The 24560-nt window shown below is 32.2% G+C and overlaps 1 protein-coding gene across 1 annotated transcript; it reads right to left on the reverse strand.

Moving 5' to 3' along the window:
* Positions 1 to 1953: 1953 nt before the first annotated feature.
* LOC111618180 (40S ribosomal protein S3a) lies at positions 1954 to 23973 on the reverse strand. The gene is made up of 7 exons (XM_023359645.1): positions 23817 to 23973; positions 20803 to 20906; positions 17283 to 17470; positions 10606 to 10731; positions 10031 to 10113; positions 8738 to 8847; positions 1954 to 2131 (listed from the first exon to the last, which is right to left on the reverse strand). The coding sequence occupies exons 1-7, from the start codon at positions 23876 to 23878 to the stop codon at positions 1998 to 2000; spliced, it is 807 nt and encodes a 268-aa protein (XP_023215413.1). The 5' UTR covers positions 23879 to 23973; the 3' UTR covers positions 1954 to 1997.
* Positions 23974 to 24560: the final 587 nt, after the last annotated feature.

Below are 24560 nucleotides of genomic sequence, written 5' to 3' on the forward strand. Positions count from 1 at the left end.
TTTTCTGAAACGTTTACAATCGTTCTGTAACCGAATCAATATGCAATAACAAATTCGGATTTAAACGGTTCGAACTTTTTAAAAATCGAAATAGATAAAAGTATTTATAACAATGTCTGAAATGTTATATATATATAAATGGACGTGTGTGTCCCTATACTTCACTTTTCCGCCAAAACTACACATCGCACGTGAATGGTGTTTGTATGTAGTGTGTATTCGTGCATAGGGGTGGTGCGGCTCGATAGCTATAAGGGTGCGGGAGATATGAGGCTGAAAGTGTTTGAAAGTGATTTTCTATTTCGAATGTTACGTTCGAATTTGTTCAAATTAAATTCGAATATTGGTTCGATTATAGAACGATTGTAAACGTTCCAGAAACGTTGAAAAAGTTCGTTTGACTTGACGTAAAAATTCTCTAATTAGTCTGGAAACGGGGGACTTAATTCTTGCATTCTGTGAAAACGGGTAAGGTTGACTATAATGCAATTATCTTAATCTTCGCTATCGTTACTTTTTGCCCAGCGAAGCGGGTCCTTGCAGCTAGATCCTAGATTACTTAGAAATACAGTCTTTTATATATATATATATATATAAACTATATTACATACAAATAAAAACCCAGCGAAGCGAATCCTTGCAGCTAGTTACCTATGCTTTACAAGTCTCTACTTGTTAGTTCATGTAATATCTATGTATTGTGTTCGCGCATCATTGAACAGCGGAGACTTGCTGAAAGTAAATATCACTCATCGCACTTTAGTTTATTTTTTATTTCATCTTTAGAAATAAAATAGTATTTTTTTTTTCGTAATCATTAAAACTCCCAATGAAACGCTTTACACGTATTTTACTTTCATCTTATAATGTAGGAGAATATAAATTAATTGAGCCTAACGTGTCCGTATGGGTGAGATTGGCCCTACACTTTTAGTTACTTACTACAAAATAAATTAAATTATTCAAATTTATGATATTCCTGTATGATCTTTTTTATTCATATAATGTTCTTTATTTAATTTTATTATATAGATAACCACCTATGGAATTTCGAGACTGAGTATCTATTTGAAGTGAGGGGACCGAGACGACTTCAACGATACCCTACTTTTGAACCGGAGACGAAAAATAATAAAGTTATCATACTTTTTCTGGTGATCGCATGATATAATTGTGCAGTTAATGTTACCTATGGTGAGTAAAATGGCGGCTCGTCTCTGATTCCAGCAAACAGAAGAAAGAAAACAGTGGGTACGCACGTTCTAATCTAACCTATTCTAATAAATTACCATAATTATTACCAACCAAATTATTAGGTTAGGTTTGAAAGTGCATCCCCACTGTTTCCTTTCTTCTGTTTGCTGGAATCAGAGACGAGCCGCCATTTTACTCACCATAGGTAACATTAGCCACTTGTGCTTACTTATTAGTGCAGTCTAAAAATTGGTGACACTGAATTTCATAGCAATTGGTTTTTGCGACAAGTACACCTATTTGTGGCAAAGATCTTATTTTCACTTTACCGAGTGCCTAGTAGGTAATGTGCAGATTACCTAGATACTCTGCACATTATATAGGTAATTTGAGAAATGGAAGAATTTTCACAACTTTAACGGATCACCCTAGTTAATCTGCAGATTAGCTAGGTAATGTACGCATTAACGGCTTTCGAGCTTTAACGGTAACATATATACTTATATGATAAAAGCTATCTTTTAGAAAGTATTGTTTGACAAGCTTAAGTCACATGTCAATGCATGAAATAACATGAATGTAAATTACTTATCAATCTGTAATAATTGACTAATTAACAATAATTAGTCAAATAACATTCATAAATATAGAAGATTCATTTGTGATGATAAAAAAGAAATATTCAAACTTGAGCATTTGTAGAGCAAATGTAACTGAAAATAATTTGTGTGTCACAAAACAAAAGAAAACAGAACAGAATCGAATCCAGGAGTTTATTTTATGTATTCATCAGTGACAAAATTTTAAACAGTTTCCTGGACAGGTGGTTCATATCCCTCCGGTCTGTCTATTTTCATTCCTTCTTCGCCTTTGGCGGGAGCTGCTGTGGTGCCACCCTTTCCGGTTCCTTCTCCGTGCAATTCCAGCAATTTTCCCACTAAAAGCATAAAAGAAAGTTAGTTGATATAAATGGAAATTGTCTTCATCAATCATTTACAAGTACATAAACGAATATTTATTTATAGGGATAAATTTTTAATTGTTAAATTCATTTGTTTCACCCGCAGTGCTCAGTAAACTAGAAATCTGTTGCAACAAATGGAGTCTTAATAATTTCATATTTGCATCAGCTACTCCATTAATATAATAAACATTTGTCCATTAATTTAAAACACTTTCGAGTTTACGGTAATGGTATGGTTTAATTTAGATACACGGGTCACAGCAATTGGCAGATTCTGAGATTGGCCCCTCCAACATGAAAGTTTTGCCTGTCCTCGAAAATCATACACCCTACTAAAGTCAGCAGAATACCCTCAAAAATTTCTTTTTCTGGCACACTTGTCACAATATACTAATCAGTAGTATCATATCAGTTGATCAGTTTATTGCACTTGTTGCAATAAATAAAAATATGACAACAATTTGGTTCAAATGAAGTTTTCATGTATTACTTGCAGTGGTTTTTAACCCATTTCAGACAAAACTGGCCAAAGGGAAAGTTGTTTGACTGGTTTTGTTAAATTCCCTGTGCAGCTTAAGGGGTAAAAACAATTTAGTCTCAACACACGGATAAAGAATATTCAAAGCTTAAAGAATTAATTAAAACTGATGATGAAGACTTATAACAATCATGCATTATTGGCCACCTGTTGCAACTGATGGTGGGAAAAGACAGCTTAAAAATTAATTTACCTGAAGATAATGACAACTAAAAAATCCTGATATAAATAAGCAATTTTATAAGTACATTTTAACTACTGTATTTTAGGATGAGCTAATTCTTACGATAAAATCTGATTTCCACTGTATCGTTATACATTTTTTAATAACTTTGTCTGTCCAAATAAAGTAACTTCATTTTCATTGACTTCCCAATTAATTAATTATTAAACCAAGATAAATTTCAATAATTAAGTGTTCCATATATAAAACTAAAAAGTACAAAATAAAAAAATTATATATGGTGAAACCTCCATTAATGGACATTCCCAAATAGCAAGCAGCTCTAACTTAATGGACATTTTTACAATCTCCAGATCATTCAAATAGGACGTGTATAATATTTAGCTCTAAATAATGGACACTATCACCCATAACTTACCTTATAAAAAACATAAAAGTCCTTCAATATTCTCAAAGAGTTATTTACATACAAAACATTTTAAAATGAAAACAAAGATTCAGTTCAAATACTTGTTCACAGGACAAATTTTGATTGTAGGCATTAAATAAAGACTGGCTTAAAATAGGAATAAGGAAGGAGGACAAATTGTAAAATGTCAAACAATATTCTTTATCTGTTAGAGAAGACTAATCTGGTTAAGTTATCAATCACCATTTATTGTCGTACAAATTAACATTATTAAACTTCTGTTTTATTTTTGGAATTAAGCTTACCGTATCAAGAAGCCATAAACTTTTCTGAACTTATTCATTTAAGAATTGTAGTATTGTAATAATGAAAAATAACAGTTTTAAGGTAACAACAACAGTGTTTATTCGGTGAAAGTTGAAAGACTGTGTTACAAAGGTGATTTACGAACCACTTTAAAGCATAGGAAGATTCAGTTTTCTCAAACTTATAATCTTAATAGCTTTATGATGTCTAAAGTGTAATTTTTAATAAACTAGTCATTGAAGAAAGCAGAAAGGTTCGAAAAATTACAAAGCAGACAAATCACTGTATCAATTATTATTATTCACTTAGATCATAAATGATTTTATACATGTGAAAATACTGAATATATTTCTTACCCCTTGAAGAGGCTAGCAAATTGTCTTCATAACTCGACATTTGAACTCTCACCACCTAAACAGACCTTCGTTCACCCTTCTGTTCTTAAGAACAGATTCATTTTTCTTTTTCATTACTTCCACCCAGGTCATTTTTGATGAATAATAATTAATCAACATTTGATTTTGTCGTAATACTTATGTTCCGCTTAAAGAATCCTGTTCAATCTGCGTGCTATTTAGAATTCAATTAAAATATGATTTTACAGCTAAAAAGATAATATACTATATATATATATATATACACACAGTAATACCCCAAACTTACGCGATAGGTGGGACTGAGCAATAACCGCGTAAGTCAAATTTGCATAAGTCGGGGTATAATTTCGCAATTTATGTAAAATCCAAGTCGGATGTATGTAAGCTAATAAATGTTCTCGTTAATCTCATCTCGTCTTTTGATTCATTCACGGTTACAAGAAATCACCATACACAGTCTCTCGAGTCTCTGTAGATATAACAAACACAGAAATAAATAACACAAAATAAATTGTAGCTATGTGTCTGTGAGAATCCGAATTCGGATGTGTTTATATCATCTCATCATAATATCACATCGTAGTCCTACCTTCATTCCATGGTGTCATAAGATCACAGTACAGCTACACTTTTGTTCAATAACTGTCAACTGTTACACCTGGGAGTTAAACATCTGTTAAGTTCTCAGGCCTAATAAAGACACTTTCTCATCACCTTTCGACCTAGTATAGCGATTTTAACAATTCAACATTAGAGAAGAACAACAAAGTGAGTCAGTCGTCGCCAGTTCTTCCTTGGGATTACGTCTACGAAAAATCTGTGCTCCTTGGGATACATACCTCTTCGCTTGTGACAAATATCCAAAAAATCGTCTAATATCAAGAATCGCCTAATATCAAAGAAAAAGAACTATTGGATTATTGGACTTCCCGAACTTTCTGTCTTACCAACTGGGATCCAGATCAAGCTTTCAAAAAAAGTAACTATCAACATGCGAACTTCTGTAAACTCTCTCTCTCAAAACGGGAAGAAACATAATATCTTAATACTATTATATACTAAAGCGAGCAATGTATCTAATAACAGCCCTAATGTATCTAACAGCAGCACTAATGTATATCCTATCGATAACCATTAAACAGTTGTTACGTTAAAAAAGCGTCTGAGTAAATCACTTCCGGTGCGTTGTCTCTCCTTCTATCTCGACTCTGATCGCTCCGTTACGCGACTGCTCGCATGACCTAAATAACGCGGCTTCCATGTCCGCCGAGACGCGGTGGTGTCATCCTGACAGGGCACCAAAGAGGTGCCGACCCTTCGGTCACATGTCCAAACATGTAAGCTGAACAATAGTGTAAGAGGAACGAGTAATCAAGAGTTGTGTGGCACTCAAACAAAAGACGAATCGACGAGATTTGAAAATCATGTAACTCCGGGTTCGCATAAGTCGGAGTAGTGTAAGTCGAGGTATTACTGTATATATATATATATATATATTTTAATTATATATGCTATGTTTACTTTTCAATATTTTCACATTCCTAACATAAATTTGATGCTTTGTAATCCATCATATTCTTCACCATATGATGATTGCATTAACACACAGTATGGCAACCAGCATATGTACCGTACCTCCCAATAGTGGACAAACTTCTTGGACCCAATGGGATCTGCTATTCGGAGGTTATACTGTATATACAATATATAAAAAAAATCTTAATGCTTTTTTTATTCACATAAATGCACTAAAAAGGCAACAAAATAGTTTTCTCCAGCTTTCATAGTATTCTTGGCATTATGAGATGAAAAAATAACCATGGGGCATTTGTGTTTAGAAATATTCCTAAATATTTTTCCATGAGTACTCAAAGCTTTTATTTTTGGTCAGATAATATCAAAAATACTGTAAATTTTATAGTATTTTTGATATTATATTATATATATAAGCATTATAGTATAATGCTTAAAAAATGTATTTATTACCTGCATTTATATAAAGCATTTCAGATTTTAAAAAATAATTTTTATTGATATGCAACTACCGACTACTTGTTACTTTCATATATGATATTCACTAAGATTAAAAGTATTGAATAATTCACTTCTAAAATATTATTTATTACTCTGGGAATCTCAACAAAGTGAAAGTAATGATTACTACCACTATTCTTTACATGTTTAATAAGGCATAACCAATCAAACTGTATGCAAATAATTTATAATTATCGGTTCATAAATTCACCCCAATTTTTATCACAGAATATTTTACTATTATCAATATTTATTGTAGCAAGTGCTTAGAACAGAAGATTACAGCTAGAGTGCACATGAAAAACCAGAAAATACAGCAATTTTTCTCATTGTTTTTGCTTAGAAAACTGACTGTTGCCATGCCAGCTTTTCCAATCAAGTTAAAAGGTAAGAATGCCAAGAATTTCTTAAAAAGTGTGAAGAAAATGAAAACAGAGAAATAATATATATTTTGACAGAAGTTTGTTTCCTGCTTCTATAAGAATAAACGTGGCCACCCTAAAATGGCAGTTCTTAACATAAAGACAAGACACATATTCTGGAGTGTAAGAGTTTGTATTAAAAATATTTAAAAAACACGCATTTAATCAGTAATGAAAATGCACAAAATATATGTATTTTAATTGCCTAACACAGTTTCCAAAATTTTAAAAGGTGCACGTGGTTTTTAAAATCAAGAGAGAAATCAGTCTAAAGTGTATAATTATGATTTGTTTTATTTCCAATGAAGTGAATAGAGAACTAACAATAGTTAGTAATCTAGTAACTTCATTGGAAATAAAACAAATCATAATTATATACAGTAGAGCATCAATTATCTGTCACATCGGTTAACCGACCATTCTAGTCGGCAAATTTCAAATGTCCGCTAGTGATGTGGCATTACAATATTTGGCTACGTCTTGGCTACTTTATTATTATTTTTGTTAAATATTTGCATGTTTTAGCTGGCATCAATGGCTCGACCATTGAAGGGAGGCCAATATTTAAACGAGACTTAATTTTCTAATTATGAGTGGTTGTTTGTTTCATAAGCAATAAAACAATTTAAAAATAACAATGTAAATTCGTCTCTGTAATCCAAAACACACGCTTTGGCCAATCTTTGACCAATAAAATTTCACAGAATATATACAGATACATAAATATTACTAGTATTAATAAAATTGATAGCCTAAAAAAAGCTGGGGTTGTATACAGGTTAGAATGTGATTGTCTGAATCCATATATGTACATAGGTGAAACAGGGCGTATGCTAGATGTTAGAATAAAAGAACATGAAGCAGCCATCAGATTGAAGTACTATAACTCTCCGTGGTTTGATCATACAAACAACAATAATTGTAAAATTAACCGTAATAATATAAAAATTCTACATTTTGAAAAAGATATTTATAAAAGAAAATTTAAAGAGCATTTAGAAATAAGGAAACAAAAAAATAATTTAATAAATTCCTCTGATGGTATGCAAATTGATCATCGGTGGTATGAATTAATAGATAGCACGAAAATAGGCTAATAGTTGTTATTATGTTTAAACATGATATAAAAAATTTTTTTGGTAATAGTAAATTTCCATAATACTGGTTTAATGATATTGTTGTTTGTGTATTAATAGCTTTTACATACGTATGGATTTTTTGTTACTGTGTCATTGGTTTTTACTGTGTCTGTTATATACCCATGTGTAATTGAAAATTGTAAAAATGGAAAGAAAAATTCTAATTTTTATATAAAATACAAATGTTTGATTTTTAATTTTTTAAAATGTTTGTGTGTACCACTCCCCTTAACCCCACATCTGCAATGGTGAAAAATTCGGAGAACCAGTGGAAGAGATCACTTGGTCAGGGGATAGAGGTGTTAATGTCCCCACCTTGCAGAATAGACATCTGGAGAACAGACGTAATCCATCCGTCCTTAGTATTAATCTCTCCTTCAAGTTAAACTATGGCAGTCTTTATTTGTCTTTACATATGAACATGGCATGCATAGTATTTAAGTAAAAACAAAAACTGATGTTTGTAAAACGGTCTACCCTCCTACCCTATAGTTTGTGAAAATAGCAAAATAAGAAACAAATTTTGTTATGTACTTAATGAAAAAATGTAAGTGTTTTTGATGTTTTTTTGGTTTGTTTCATTTAATGTAATATAACATAGTCATGTTTTGACATTTTTGTTTATTTGAACTAGCACTGAAGAGGGGTTGGAGTATATTATACCAACCCGAAATATATTTGTAGTTCAATGAGTAATAAAAGTTAAATTTGCTAACCAGAAATTGCTGTGAGAAAAGTCTACCAAAGCGTGTGTTTTGGATTACAGAGACGAATTTACATTGTTATTTAACATACAGCAAACCAACTATATATTAATAAATTTAAAAATAATTTTTAACGATACAATAGCAACGATTATTATTTTAAAAAAAAATTTGTTAGGCTAAACATCGATGAAAATTCAACACGAAGTTAGTTAATAGCGATATACTAATAAACTAATTACATGGAATATACTAATATCCTATACTAATAATGTATTTTTTTCCTTCTTTTCGGTTATCTGATTTTTCAGTTATCCGACCAACCTGAGTCCCCAATTGAGCCGGATAATCGATGCTCTACTGTATTTTAGATTGATTTCTCTCTTAGTTTGTTTTGAAAATTATTTAATATATTTTTTTATAATGCCTATTTTGTACATTTTAATTAAAAAAAAATTATACTCACATTCAAATTTCGGCTTTTTCAGTACTTTGACTTTACGAATCATCACATCATGTAATGGATAAATACCCTGGCAGGCCTTCTCTATGTCTTTACCAATACTATCAGGTATACTGCACAAAACAAAAGAAAAAAAAAATTTATATATTTTTCATATTTTAATTTTATTTTTAAAAACATATTTATTCTACTTGCTCCATAAATGTAATGCTATAATTTCATATAAATAAATTTGAGTTTCATGATGCAAATAATATCCATTACCAGAAAAGCCAGCTACAAAGAAAAAATCAAATTAAAATGCATCTTTACGACAACCAAAATGCAAGTATTTCACTAGAAGAATTATCATCACTAGTGAATAGAAATAATGTCCAGAGAACATCCTTGTTTCAATCCATTTCGTATATTCACTACTAATATTAGTCATTATATTCACAATAGTTCAATAATTACACTAACAAAATCTATAATGGACAAATGTAAATCGAATAGTACCAGTATTAGAACATTCAAAGAGAAAAGAAATCAATAATTATACAGATACAATTAATTTGTACAGTACACTATTTCAAATTTCAATTTAGAATGGAGAGAAATGTTTTACGTAAATACTAGTAATAAAAATATAATTAATAATATTAATTTCCAATTAAACTATTACATCACTTAATTTAAGTATTCTTGTATAATCTCAATTTTCTAATAACTGAACAGTCTGATTGGCTTGTGAGCCTAAGAATTCTTTGCCCAGTAAATAGTAGAATGCTCACTGAGCAATTGGATCTAAGCAGTTTGTTCAAGAAGTGAGCAGCTGAGCAGTTTGGTGAGAACCCAGTTTCAAAATACGCTTAATCAAAACCATTCTTAGTTTCTGCTTGCTGTAGTTTTTCAATTCCACAAAACAGAATTGAAATATATTTTAAATTAGCTTTTCTAGACTTTTTCTACAGAAATAATTAATTTTGTATACAGGAATACCATAATTATCAAGGTTTATAATTTGATACCAAAATTTCAATTATCGTGCACTAATGTTTGATTCTCCCAATCATTGCCTCTGATCCCGACAGTTGTAAGAGACAATTGGTTAAAAATGCATCATCTGTTTTGATTTGTGCGCATCAATCTTTAGTGGTACCAAAGACATTCTTTGTATCAGTAATATAAAAATATAACGCACACTAGTTTGTCAAAAACAATAATTAAATTTACTCTACTCAAACCAAAGTTTTATTTGGAAGCAATTCTTAACATTCATCAAGATTACAACTGAACATGCAAACAAATACTTACAGTTTACCAACAACTTCTTTTAAATCACTGGAAGATACTTCTCTGTTCATACTTTCGACCATTTTCTTTCTAATAGCACGTACCTAAATCATATAAACAACAACTTAGTCCAATATTAATCAAGTAAGCCAAACAATATTTCCCAAAATTATCGGGCTACTATCTGGAAGCAACAATTGGACAGAGGACTGAACAGCATAACTGGCAATACATCTGCACAGTAATCAGGAGTTGCAGGTTTGAGTCCTGCTCCAGACCAATTGTTTTTTCTAGAAATTTTGAAATTATTGTAGAGGGGCCAAAGCCCAAGTGCACAAGTATACATTAAGAGTGGTAATAAAACATATTGGATGATATTCTTGTCGGCTTAGTTCTTGTCATTCGAAAGCAATGTGATTGTTCACATCAAAAATTAAAAAAAAATACATTATTTAGTTTTCTAAATTTAGAAAATATTTGTATATTAATTATTAACATAGCCCAACAATTTTGGAAAAGATCATCTGGCTCAGTCGTTAACAATGAATTTTAATTGCACGGGATCTTTTGTTTATAATAGACAAAATTAAACTCACCTGTGTATGTTGAGCATAGCAAGTTTTCTTCACTTGATTGGCCCATTTCTTTGTAAATCCTATGCAGAACATTCTTAAAAGATAACCGTCCGTAGTCCTAACATCAACATTAGCTTCTATCAAAGTCTGCAATAAACAATAAAAAAAAACATTAAAATAAAAATAATTTATTGATTAAATAATGTAGGTGTAAAATTCATTAACAACTTCAAAAGAGAAAAAAAATATTAGCAATTTTCTAATTATTAGTTCATGATTATTGCTAGAAAAGTCATCAAATGAAGGTAAGCTGGAAAATGATATATAAAGAGAAGGATTTTATAATCTTAACATAGAACAAATTATTATACTAATTCATTCCTGATGCAGAATATTTATAGTCTCCAGTTTATCAGCACTCAATAAATAAATAAAAATACAGTAACAAGTTGCATAACTTTCCCTGCAAAACATTTAAAATTGCATGTGGTGCCATCTAGAGATTTTATTTAAAAATTTTTAAAATTATTATTATAAAATAGCAAAAAAAGCTTAATTTTGAGTGTTGAGATGAGCTTTATAGATAAATCATAAATATAACAAGCAATTATTTATTGTGATATAGGCTGCAATTTTTAATTAATTTCATTTAAAATATATGCTCTCCACCTCAAATTAGTAGTGGCTTGCCCCTGTACATCATACTTTTCCTTTAGCAATTGAATTGTGCTGGTCATCTATCCAACACCTTTTGGGAAAAATTTTTGTATTGAAATAACATGACTTCCAGTTTGCACTGGAAGTTCGTATATAGTTAATCGAGGCCTCCTGCCCCAAAGGTTTCCATATCTGGTCTAGTCTTTCATCTATATAACTCCGTTCTTGAGATTACGGAAAGATGGATGGACGGACAACAGTGGGAACTTAATAGGTCTACAATTTTTTTCAAATTGCACAATTTACAATTATTTTTGATTGTAATTGTGTTCAATTTTTCATTATTGTCATACAATCACATGTATAAGACAGCAGTTTTCCACCAGTACACAATTTTTAGTGACTTACTACATGATTGCCATTAGAGGTAATCACAACACCATGTACATTTGTCAGCTATGTACAACATAACTGCATGGGGGCTACAACTTTGAATGCTTATCTCCATGAGATTGTTGAAGATCATAGTATCCAGACTACTTAAATGTTTTATTTCATGCCCTAAAAATACAGCAAATCATTTTCTAGTCCTTCTGAGAAACACGCCAGCCTTCCTGTCATTTATTTCCAGCTGAACTTATTTCACATTCACCTGAGCCATTACAAAGTTTGAAGGGCTCCATACAAGAGCCCAGTTAAGGACAATATTCTGTAAACTAAATAAAGCATGCCATACAATATTGATCAATAGATATGACATAAATCCAAATCATTTGACTTATGTTAACTTTTCTTTATTAGAAAAAATATCTGTAAAGCTAATACAAAAAGTTCCTTTTCAAATTTTTGTATTAAATTAAATTCCCTGACCCCCCCATCCCATATAGTACACGCATTGGCAAAATAAAACAGTATTTGACTTACTAGACACATATGCTATTGCTTCTCTAACTATTTAAATTAGTTATTTTTTCTAACAGTCATTTTTTATATTTTCTGAATTATTAAAACTAAAAATAAAAAATATTTTATGATATTAAGTAGTTTATTCTGTTATTAATCTACAACCATAAATATACATGGCTTTGAAAAAAAGTCATTATTATTCATAAACAAATCGTGTATAATTCATGTATAAAAGTATATATTTATTAAATTTATCCCTTAATAAATTTCTTAATTTTTCTAAAATATTAATAAACTGGAAAATAAAAAAAATCAGAAATTATTCTGTTATGCAATCAAAATTATTTATCATAATTTTTGGGTCCTGAAAATATTCTGCACCCCTTTTCATGAATTTTTATGAAAAAAATATCAATAAGGCAGCCTAAGAGGCAAATTTCCTTTTCCAAACATTAATGAAAATCCCCAATTTTTCCAGATGTATAAGAATCCTGAATCATCATCGCCATCATCGTTAACCCTGGGCTCATTGCCCATTGGTGTGATGCCTTTTCCACTATTTTCTTTCATTTCTCTCTATCCATTGCCGATTTTCTCAAATTCTGTGCTCCACACCACTTCTTCATATAATCAATCCATTCTCTATATGGTCTGCCTCTTTTGTTGGATCAATCCATATCCATAAACTAAAGTCTTAAATTTTTCTGTTTTTATTCATTCTTGTGATGTGTCCAAACAGTTGAAGTTTTTGTTGTATAATTTTTTGTAAGATTCTTTTTCATATATATCCCATTATAAAGTTCTTCGTTTGTAACTTTCTGTATATCATATTTGTAAGATCTTTCTGTAACAGTGTCTTTCAAATGCTAATATTTTGATAGAAGGATATATTGAAGCTAGCATTTCAAATCGCTGTTAATAATGCCGCAACACTGACGTGTCCTATATTTAATTTCTAAGTGCTGGCATAAAGTGTACTATATATTCATCATGGAAACTACTAAAAAACACTTCTTTACTTTATTGAACACCTGAACATTGTGACTGAAGCAAAAAGCCCAATGCTGTTAATAATTTTCTTTCTGTCTCTTTTGTTATTATCCATGTCTCACAGGCATACAGCACACAGATGATGTAGGCGTTCAATACTTTTAATGTTTTCTGCAAACTAATTGCTTTATTTTTCCAGATTTTGTCTATTGCTTTCAAATTTGTTTTTGCCTTGGCTATTCTAATGGTTATTTCTTTTTGCAATCCAGATTATAGGTTAGTTTGCTTCCTAAATATGTAAAGCTCTCTACATATTTATTAGTTTATGATCCACTCTATAAGATTTTCAATTTCTTTCCCATTTATTAGAATGTTTCTTGTCATGTTGTTATCACCAAATATCATTGTCTTAGTTCTTTTTTGCTATTGATAGTCAGTCCATATTTGTTTCCTTCTTCATTAAGCAGATGTAATGTTTTCTCTGTAAGGAACCAAGTCCGAGCATTATTTTTATTTACTTTTATTTTTGCTTTTTATTATATTTTTGTTTGGGGCTTATGTTTTGTTAGGACGAAGGTTTCCTCACCATTCACCTTAGAAACTTAAAATTAGAATTAGAAAATTCACATATTAGTCAAATCAGCAAATATTAATCACATATTAGTCCTATTGTAAGGAACCAAGTCCGAGCATTATTTTTATTTACTTTTATTTTTGCTTTTTATTATATTTTTGTTTGGGGCTTATGTTTTGTTAGGACGAAGGTTTCCTCACCATTCACCTTAGAAACTTAAAAGTAGAAGAGAAACCAACTCACCGATGAGAGAAAAGCGCCGTAGGAAAAACTCACGCACACTTGCATTTCCGAGTGGAAAAAAGTAAGTCCGCACCAAGAGAAGGGGGAGAAGACCCCACACGCACAACTTAAATTCGCTAAACCTTAAAAGAATAAAACATCCCGCAAATTGTCAAAAAGAATAATGTAAAAGGTTAGAGAGTATTGTCGGAAAATAGGTTGTCAGACAAATAGAAAAAGTTTATTGTTAGCAAATAAGTATGCAAATGAGGGGAGTGATCTCATTCAGAATTGTGACGTCACCTCACAGTATAAAAACCGAACGTCAAGTGAAGACAGACGAGGTGAACTCCAGATAGCAACGAGCTTAGTGAGCTTCGTAGCTGTGAACAAGAGAGGTGTCCGATAGGATCAAATGGTTCCAAGGCAATTTTGAAGTTATTCAATTTGTGGATCGACAAATAGAGAAAGTCTTGAGAATTGAGGAAACAGGTTCCTAGTATTATAATATACGAACACACCTGAATTCCACTTGCCAAGTTTTTTCTTTTTATTCTCAAACGTTTTCAGCCTATTTGGTTCCTAGTATACTGAGGTGACGATTAGGATCTTTAATTCATAAGAATTATTGTATATAAGTTAAGTCTTTGAATTTTGTCGAATTCCAAAGGGGAATAGATTTAAGTTAGAAACTAGATTGATTTGAGATTTGTCGGGTTGATTCTTATTGAGTTTTCATTGAATAAATTGTTGTTGATTTTTACTAAATTTTGTATATAGTTTATTACTAGAAATTAATTAAATATTTGCTTTGTTATTGACAAACTTGGTCATTATTTAATTTCGGTGCACGCTAAAAGTCCAGGCCTGGCACACTAACGCGAATCTGCGTAAAGTACCCGTTAGGGAACGGCTATTTCCGGCACACAGTCGTGTCGATAATCGTTGGAAAGTCAGAAAAATAAAATAGTACTTTACATCTCTAGTTGTTCTTCACTTTCTTCAATGAACTATGTCATCTGTAAATCTCAGGTTATTGAATTTTATGCTGTGAACTGATGTTCCCCGCATCTCTTGTATCATCTTATCCATAACACTTTCTAAGAGACTTATGAAGATAGTTGGGGATATAGAATCTACCTGTCTGGTTTCTTTTTTGGTTTGAACCAGTTCCTTAGCTCCCTACACAATCTCACTGCTAGTTCTGCATTATCATTAATGTAACTTAACAGGTTTATTAGTTTATGATCCACTCCATAAGATTTTAGCACTGCCAAGACGGCTTTTTGGTCTATGCTGTCAAACGCCTTCTGAAGTCCACAAAGCAGGAATAGATAATTTTTTTGGCTTTCTTCTTGTCTTTTCAACTAAAGGCTGTAATGTTAGTATCTGCTGTGTTGTATTTATGTCTTTCCTGAAACCTGTCTGTTCATCAGATAAGTGTTCTTCCATCAAACTACTTACTCTCTCTTTTAAGATCATCATCAAAATTTTTCCCACGTGGCTAGTTAGGGCAATCGTTCTATAATTTTTGCACTCTAACATGCTGTCTTTCTTATGTATTGTCATCAATACTGGTTTTGCCCATTCTTTAGATATCTTCCTTGTTTCCATACCTCATTGTATACTTGGTCTATCTCGTCAATTAAGCTTTCTCCTCCATGCTTAATCATTTCTCCTATAATTTTATCATGTCCAGGACTCTTATTCTTATTGTCTTTTAACATTTTTTGGCTACCCTTTCAACTTCCTCCCTCATAATATTTTCATTTTCAACACTTGGTGGCAATATCTTCTTTAATTCGTCTACTAGATTTTCTAATACATCTGTATCTAACGTTTCCTTGATAGCTCAGAGTAATAATTTGTCCATCTCTGTAAAACTTCCATCCTATCCACTTAACCTCTCCCTTCTCATCTTTGATTGCCATTTGCTTTGGTTTCCATTTTTTGATCATCTTATATACTTCTCTGGTCTTAAGTTCTCCATAATATTTTTTTATGTTTCTACACTGATCCTCTAGCCATTTCACTTTATCCATCCTAACTGCTTTTTTCACTTCAGTGCACTTTTTTTTTACTTATACTGTTTTTCCAATTCCAGAAATGTCACTTCTAAGCCTAAGAGCTCTTTTCTCTTAGACAAGCTTTAGGGTCTCCAGTGGTCAGATTTTTTCCTCTTCTGGTTGGGTCTGCTCAATTGCTTCTCTTATTACCTTTGTTATTTCTTCCACTCTTGTGTCTAGCTCTTCCATTTCATCTAGGATTTTTATCTTCTTCTCAAGTGTATTTCTATATATGTTCCCTATTTTCTCATCTTTTAGCTTTGAAGTGTCTCTCTTCTTTTGGAAATATGCATTAACTTTCCTCTTCAGTTTTATCTTTAGGTTTGTTATGATTAAGCTGTGATCAGAACCTATGTCGGCTCCCTGAAAGGTTCGACATTGTTCAAACTGATGTTGACCATCTCCTTTGGATCAAAACCACATCAATCATTTTCTTGTTGTTCCATCACCTGATTGCCATGTTCATTTTCTACAGTTCTTTTGCTGGAATTTGGTATTGAATATCATCAAATCTTGATCTAAAACAAATTCAAGCAGTCTTTTCCCTTGTTCATTCCTTGCTCCATATCCATACTTACCCAATACTCTTTCCAAACCTTCATTATTATTTCCAATCTTAGCATTCCAGTCATCTCCAATAATGATCACATCTCTCTGCAGTGTTTTCTCTATTATCATGCTTAGATCTTTATAGAAACATTCAATCTCCTCTTTACTGCTATCTGAGGTAGGTGCATATATCTGAATTACTGATATATTAAATGGCTTTGGATTGGTGATGGCAAGGTTTAAAGACCTTGCCATCACCAATCTTGCACTAACTGGACTGTAATCTAACAATGCTGATCATGCTCATTTACTAAGCAGAAATCCAACACCATCTTCATGCCTTGTATCATTTCCGACCGGAAGACTTCACCACCATCCAGTTCTCCCGAAGCTGTCCAATGCATCTTTGCTAAGCTTAATATGTTGCATTGATATCGCTCCCACTTCCTTCTGAAGAAGCTCTAGATTTCCAGGTGCCAAAACATTCTGACATTCCAAGTTCCTACTGAAAGGACTCATGTTGCTATGTGAAGCTTTCCTGAATACTGCTACTTAAATTAGTAAGACAAAAAGCACTAATTATCAATTTAAACATCAATTAATTTTACATATGTAATATTAAACTGGAAAAATCAAAACATAGTTAATTAATGAGAAAAGTAAAAATTCTCTCCACATGTCAGGAAAATTACAGATCCACATCAATGTGAAAATAATATAGAAAACATTCTTACCTGCCATTTTTTCACCATCGAACGCAACTTGTCTGTTGTTAAATCCATTCCATGAAAGTTTGTTAGAACATTGCGACCCTGAACTTCTTCGGCAATTAAACGAAATTTACGAAATGCAATTTCATCATTTTGAAGATCAGCCAAGGAGATTTCAAACACCCGTCCTTTCAAACCTTCAGATGCTATTTCTGTAAACACACGTGGATTATTTGTATCAATATTTTGATAAATTTTGCATTAATTATCAAAAATAAACAATAAAACAATGCCTTATCTAATAAACACAGATCAGCAGTTATCCTGTTATTTAGAGTGAGATAATGTATAATTAAGTTTGGAATTGTATTAATATAAGCTTATTACATAAAGCAGTTAATCAGAAATACTCTATTACTATTTTTGAATTAAGCAGTGTAAAAGTCATATGAGGACATCAGTGGACCTCAAGCAATCCATAATGTGCGAGATCTAGTTCGTAGAGTGCACTGTGCACACGAAACTATATCATACACAGATACATTTCTTATACAGTGGGTGATCGGTTAACGAACATAATCCGTTCCAAGACTTTGTTTGCTATCCGAATTGTTCGTTAACCGATCACCCACTGTACTGTAAAAATCATTTTCATTACACTTAACAATAACTAGGGCTTTTAGCCCTGAAAACAACTATTTGAAAATTTTGCCCTAAAATATAAAGATACCTGGCTGTCATGGTACAAGCTTCTCACATCAAATACTGATTTAAGTTAATAAACACAGATATTAGGCATACAGATTTATTTTAAATTACTTCAAATTAACATTAACTTTGTATGCATTTTGGACTCGTGTCCAATTTGTGTTACATTACAAAATGTGTATACAAGGCACATTGAGTAGAAAAACCAGAAAAGTGCCATTAAAAGTCAAGAGGATACAACTAGTAACATTGTTGACCTGCAAGAATAGAAGACAGCAGACTGATAAAATGACGGCACTTCTCCATCAGTATATGAAGCAAGTATAGTCTTGTCTGATTTTGACAAAAACCTTGTTGACCTCCATTGGCACGTGCAGGTACAGTATGACAACAACTACATGAGTTGCACACACAAGTTCTAAGGTTCCAAAAACAACCACAGTTTTGCGGAAAACTTTCTGCATCTGGAGCCGTAGTGAATACCATGGAGAATCTTCCAGAGAATTGTGGTTGTTTTTGGAANATTCTCATCTTTCGAAAAGAAAAACAGACGCAAAACTTGACAGTTTCGCAAATACATAAAAGAATTGTTTCGTCAGAAAAATAAAAGGCTGGAATTACGAGGGAGAGTTTCGAAGTTCGGAGGAATACTATCCGATCGGTATATAACAGCTTGAGCGTCGACGTCGACGTCTCCCGCACTCGGAAAAGTTTCGAATTGTTGCCCGAAGACGAGGGAAGACCAATCGGTATTCATTATTTTACGTCGCTGCTTCTTGTGTTTGTTCTGTGGGGTGTTCGTTATCCGATCATGCGTTCATTGTCCGAACATAAAAATCTTTCGCGAAAGTGTTCGTTATCCGATTTGTTCGTTAACCGATCACCCACTGTACTGTAAAAATCATTTTCATTACACTTAACAATAACTAGGGCTTTTAGCCCTGAAAACAACTATTTGAAAATTTTGCCCTAAAATATAAAGATACCTGGCTGTCATGGTACAAGCTTCTCACATCAAATACTGATTTAAGTTAATAAACACAGATATTAGGCATACAGATTTATTTTAAATTACTTCAAATTAACATTAACTTTGTATGCATTTTGGACTCTTGTGTCCAATTTGTGTTACATTACAAAATGTGTATACAAGGCAGATTGAGTAGAAAAACCAGAAAAGTGCCATTAAAAGTCAAGAGGATACAACTAGTAACATTGTTGACCTGCAAGAATAGAAGACAGCAGACTGATAAAATGACGGCACTTCTCCATCAGTATATGAAGCAAGTATAGTCTTGTCTGATTTTGACAAAAACCTTGTTGACCTCCATTGGCACGTGCAGGTACAGTATGACAACAACTACATGAGTTGCACACACAAGTTCTAAGGTTCCAAAAACAACCACAGTTTTGCGGAAAACTTTCTGCATCTGGAGCCGTAGTGAATACCATGGAGAATCTTCTAGAGAATTGTGGTTGTTTTTGGAACCTTAGAACTCGTGTGTGCAACTCATGTAGTTGTTGTCATACCATACCTGCACGTGCCAATGGAGGTCTACAAGGTTTTTGTCAAAAATCACTTCTGCCTCTGACTTGAAAGTTTTGAGTAACAAAATCACCTTGCTGCTGCAGATCATCCTGAACTTTTCTGATTTTCTAGTGAATGTGCCCTGTATATACAAATTTTATAATATAAAACAAATTGGACACAAAAGTACAAAATGCATACAAAGTTAATGTTAATTTGATGTAATGTAAAATAAATCTGTATGCCTAATATCTGTTTAATGTGATAAGCTCATACTATGATAGTCAGCTATTTATATACAGTACTTTAAGGCAAAATTTTCGAATACTAAAATTTAATTTTATTATATGATTAATTATTATATAAATAAGAATTCATTAATGATAAAAATATCTAATAGAAAATTAAAAAAAGTTTTAGCAATCCATATAGTGACAGTTCAAGACTGCACACCTCTAGACTAGTCAATTCCGTTTGATCAACATTTATAAATGGATTTGTCCTTCATTCAAACACAATCGCAGGCTCTATAAAATGCATCCAATTTCTCACACGTGTTTAAAATTATCAGCAATTTGCTCATTGATTTATTGCTCAAATATGAACAAAAACCTACTAATTGTCAACGAATGAAAATTTTCTATATTTAAAAAATTATGCAGTAGCTTTGACTTTATCAGGAATATTCAAGAGTAGCATCTTCATTCTGCAAAAGCAGATTAAATCCATTCAGAACGCTATCACCAGCAAAATATGCTATTAAATAATCCAAGCAAAGTAACATATCCATTCCACTAAATAAAAGGCCCTATGTTTGCTGCCATTCAAATACACGTCGACTTTCTTGCACAGTTCATATTTGCAAATACTTTTCTCAAGACAACCAATAAACTTCAGTATGAAAAAGCAGTTGAATGCACTCACTTCCTTTCTTTTCACAAATCTTTCAAAAAATTATAGTCTAAAAACTAATTAAGAATTAAACAGAGCATAAAAAGTATTCTTTACTCTAGTTACAGTGAAGAATTGCATTTTAGAGACAAGTAAGCTAGTTTACAAATCATCTGGCATTTGTTTGTGGATCATACTTTGCAGAACCACCGATATTAATGAAGGACAGATCCGAGATAACTTTTATTAAATATTGATTTTTGGTTTGTTTTTAAATTACATTAAAAACAATATCAGTTTCAAATATAGACAACTTTTTGTTTTGAATGTTTATAATTTACAATGTAAAATACACTTTAGCAGACGTATATTTAATTTAAAGTATAAACAGAAGTAATCATACTAAAGTACACTTACTTGTTCCTTGAGTTCTGTTTACTAGAGTTTTGCCAATGTTGCGAACACTGAACATAACAGGTGCTTTGACATCGTACCAATCTTTTCGTGTAAATGGATCCACACTAAATGATAAAAAGTATTATTATTAGTATTTATCAATCATTTAAACAATTATATAAACACATTTCTCCCTTATTTCATGTAACATTTGACTAATACAATAAATTTTCATTAGATTTAAAACAAATATTCAGTAAAATTTATCCATACATCCGGTATTTGCTGAATATTCATTTGCCTTTGCCAAAATGTTTGTCACTTGGCAAGTATACATGTACGCACATACAATTACTTGCTGAGCATTGGTTTTTTGTTAGAAAATTAGCAATGCTTTGACTTTTGGGAGACAAAAAGTCTCCAGTTGCTCACTGTGACCAACGAGCATGCATAAGTTTATTAAGTGAGTACAGTTTACAACACAAATAAAAATGGAGGATAGTTGCTCATGGTCTCCTCACTCAATAACCAACAGGTTTTCGTCACTCTGAGACATATCTCTGGGATAAGAAATTGCCTAGTGTGTCACGGCCTTTACCAACAAGAATTGGAAAATGGCAATTACTGAATGTGTGGGCATGCCCTAAGATATAAATTTGGTACAAACTGACAAATAATAAGACCAATCAAACTGATTAATTTATACTTTTACATCATTATTTTATTCTACCCAGGTAGTTTATATCATGATCAATCATCATTTCTTCCATAATTCATAGACATCAACCAATCAAACTTGCCATAGACAGATTTACAGAAGAAATTTGAAAGGATATGCCATAAAAAATGTCTTGGAGGTTTATCTCTCAAATTTTATAGGCAATTCGCGTTTTTCATGAACTTAGAGGGCGCTGTATTTTTACAAAATGGCTACTCTATCTGGGTCGTTTGTTAGTCGTCAATGTAAAATGAATTATATATTACTATCTGATATAATGAAATATGTTACTTGTAGCAGTTCATCGAAAAATTTTATAGAAGGAGAACAAGTATTACTAGCAGGACATGTCATTTTATGTGGTATTACCAAAAAAAACGAGCAAGATCGTTCTGTACATTTTTGTGCTCTTTGTCTGCAAATATCAGCATTGACTTCTATCCCACACAAAATTACTGGAATTTTAAAGTTTATCGACACATCATATAAAATTGAATAGAATTACATTTTATTGAAGATAATCCTATAGTATAGGTTAAAAACGAATACAAATACTAAATTACTTTATAGACTCTATGCAATCTTTTTCAGTTTGATTTTTTAATACTATCGAATTACAATAATCTAAACATATTTATAAAAACATGATAGCATACATGACAAAATATAATCTTCAGGAGTAAAATGTTTCAAACATACAACCATATACTTCATAACTTTTTTGCCAATTCTTAGCAGTCGAATCCACACTTTCCGTCGGTTACATTTCTGAGATTCTCCGAATTCTGATTTACGAAAAATTATCTGTTTTTCATGTGGGAATACATGAAAACTTATATCGGGATCGCGTATGGCTTTGGAATTACAATTTGGAACACAACAGAAAGCTTTACTTTTACTTTTACTATTCATCTCTACTGTTGACAATATACTAAGAACATTCGAACGACCCAGATAGAGTAGTTCTGTTTTTAAACACCAGAGGGCGAGCATCTGGTGAAAAACGCAAATACCATTTTCATCATATACAGTAAAGCCTCCAAAACTTAGGAAAATTAATCATCTTTGGGGAGATCTTGTTAGAATGCAATGAAAATATAATGCATACAAAGTATATAATATTTTAGTTAACAGACTTTGTAGACAATACTGCAAAGCGTATTTAAAACATTCTATGTAATTCTTTTACAGAATAAAACATAGTACTAAGGAGAAGCGTATTCAAGTTATTTTGATAGTAAGAACCTACAGACAAATGTGAAGTTATCAGAGTTTAACAGGCTACATCCGTACTTCCCACTAATTGCAGACAACTGTCTAGATGCAACCCAAACTCTTCAGCAATTTCATACAGACTGCAGCTCCTCATCAAACATTCATTAGTATTTTAATTCTGTCACTGAATGAAAGTGAAGTTTTTGCAGCATGTTCTAAAATAACTCGAATTTGTTCCTCCTTATTCAGCAACACGATTTACCTGTAAAAAAAATCTCAACATATATCTCTCCATGGTTCCAGACTCCTGGAATACCCCATAGTAGGCTGATCATAATGTTTACAATCCAACCAGGGGACAATTTCGGAATCAGGAAAAAAAAAGGGTCTAAAATTGAAATTTTTAAAATTGATTGATCTACAAATTGGCATTATTATATTGACATGTCAATAAAACCAATTTTTAAGCATGTTTGGCAAAACTATAAAGGACACTGACTTCAAAAGCTTGCGAAGAATTATCGAGACTTACAGTTCCTTTTGGAGTTTAGTGCGTGGGGCTGACCTATAATTTATCCCTAACAAGGCTTAATAATGTCTAGCAGAGCTAATCTTTTGTTATAAAATGTTGATAGATTCAATCAATATTGGACAATTTTCTTATGATCTTCAAATTAGAAATTCCTAATATGATGAATACATTTTTATTTTTAAATTAATCCAATGGCATGTAACTAACTAATGACGATTATACTTTTTCATAACTGCTAGTTACAAAGACAAAAAGTTGGTTCCCAAGCAAGTATAAGTCTATAATGAACAGATACAAAACGGTTCCTTATAAATTTGAAAAATACATTTATCTCAGCTCGAATAAAGTTAAAAGTGCTTTTTATAACTTCCATAACTCGTTACCTACCTACTAACTACAAAAATCAAATAAAATGTTTTATAGAATTCCTGCCGCCATATTCCATCTGGCAATACCCATTCAAACATATCCAGAGTAATCCGAAATATTTCAGCGCAATACAAAACATAGATATAATAAATTTTTACACAGGAAACGTATTAAACGAATAAACGTTTTAGTTTTACTTACATCTTCTTCTTAACACCCTTTTTACCTCCTTTAGCGAGACCCTTATTTTTACCGACGGCCATGTCGTCAACTTGGCAAGAGAAATACCACGTGATACTGTTGCCAAATTCCTACGACGTTGCCAGTTGCCAGCTCTTGATGGCAGATGTCAAAATAGCCAAAATAGCCATAAATGTCATTTTTTTTTTAAATCGGCGCGGCGATTACAAAAGCGTATATTTATACAGATAAATATTAAATTATTGTTTAATTATTTAACAAAATTCGAACTTAATTTTAACGCATTCTGGGCCGAACCCAGATACTTTTGATGAAAACTTAGTACAGTTTGTGTCAGAGCCGGCCCTACCATAAGGCGAACGGAGCAGCCGCTCCAGGCGCTAAGTCCTTGGGGGCACCTCAGTGATAAAGAAAATTAAAGGTTTTAATTTGGGGGCACCCAGGGGGGCGCCATAATAGGATCGCGCTCCATCCTAAAACTTGCCTCGGGCCGGCATTGGTATGTGTTCACACTTTGGGCGTTTAATCCGATTTCTCATGAAAATCCCGTGATCGAATCCGGGAGAACAACCCTGGGATTTCATAAAGTTGGATTTGATTGGATTGATGGGATAAGGCAACGCAATACGTGAGCACTCGGCTAAAGGAGATGCTTCCCGAAAAAACTTTCTGTCCATATTCTGGGGTTATACACGTGAATAACATCCGGAAAACTCCACACAACTAGCTTGTTGGTTAGCGAAC

Source organism: Centruroides sculpturatus, unplaced genomic scaffold (assembly GCF_000671375.1).
Source record: "Centruroides sculpturatus isolate CEXI.00-Female unplaced genomic scaffold, Cexi_2.0 scaffold257, whole genome shotgun sequence".
Lineage (NCBI taxonomy): Eukaryota > Metazoa > Arthropoda > Arachnida > Scorpiones > Buthidae > Centruroides > Centruroides sculpturatus.

Excerpts from the sequence above, each read along its gene's own strand:
- LOC111618180 (XM_023359645.1), bottom strand. The coding sequence starts at position 23,878 with ATGGCCGTCGGTAAAAATAAGGGTCTCGCTAAAGGAGGTAAAAAGGGT. Across the intron at positions 20,907-23,816 it reads AAGGGTGTTAAGAAGAAGAT|TGTGGATCCATTTACACGAA; the intron begins GTAAGTAAAACT and ends TTTATCATTTAG. Across the intron at positions 8,848-10,030 it reads AAAGAAGTTGTTGGTAAACT|TATACCTGATAGTATTGGTA; the intron begins GTAAGTATTTGT and ends TGTTTTGTGCAG.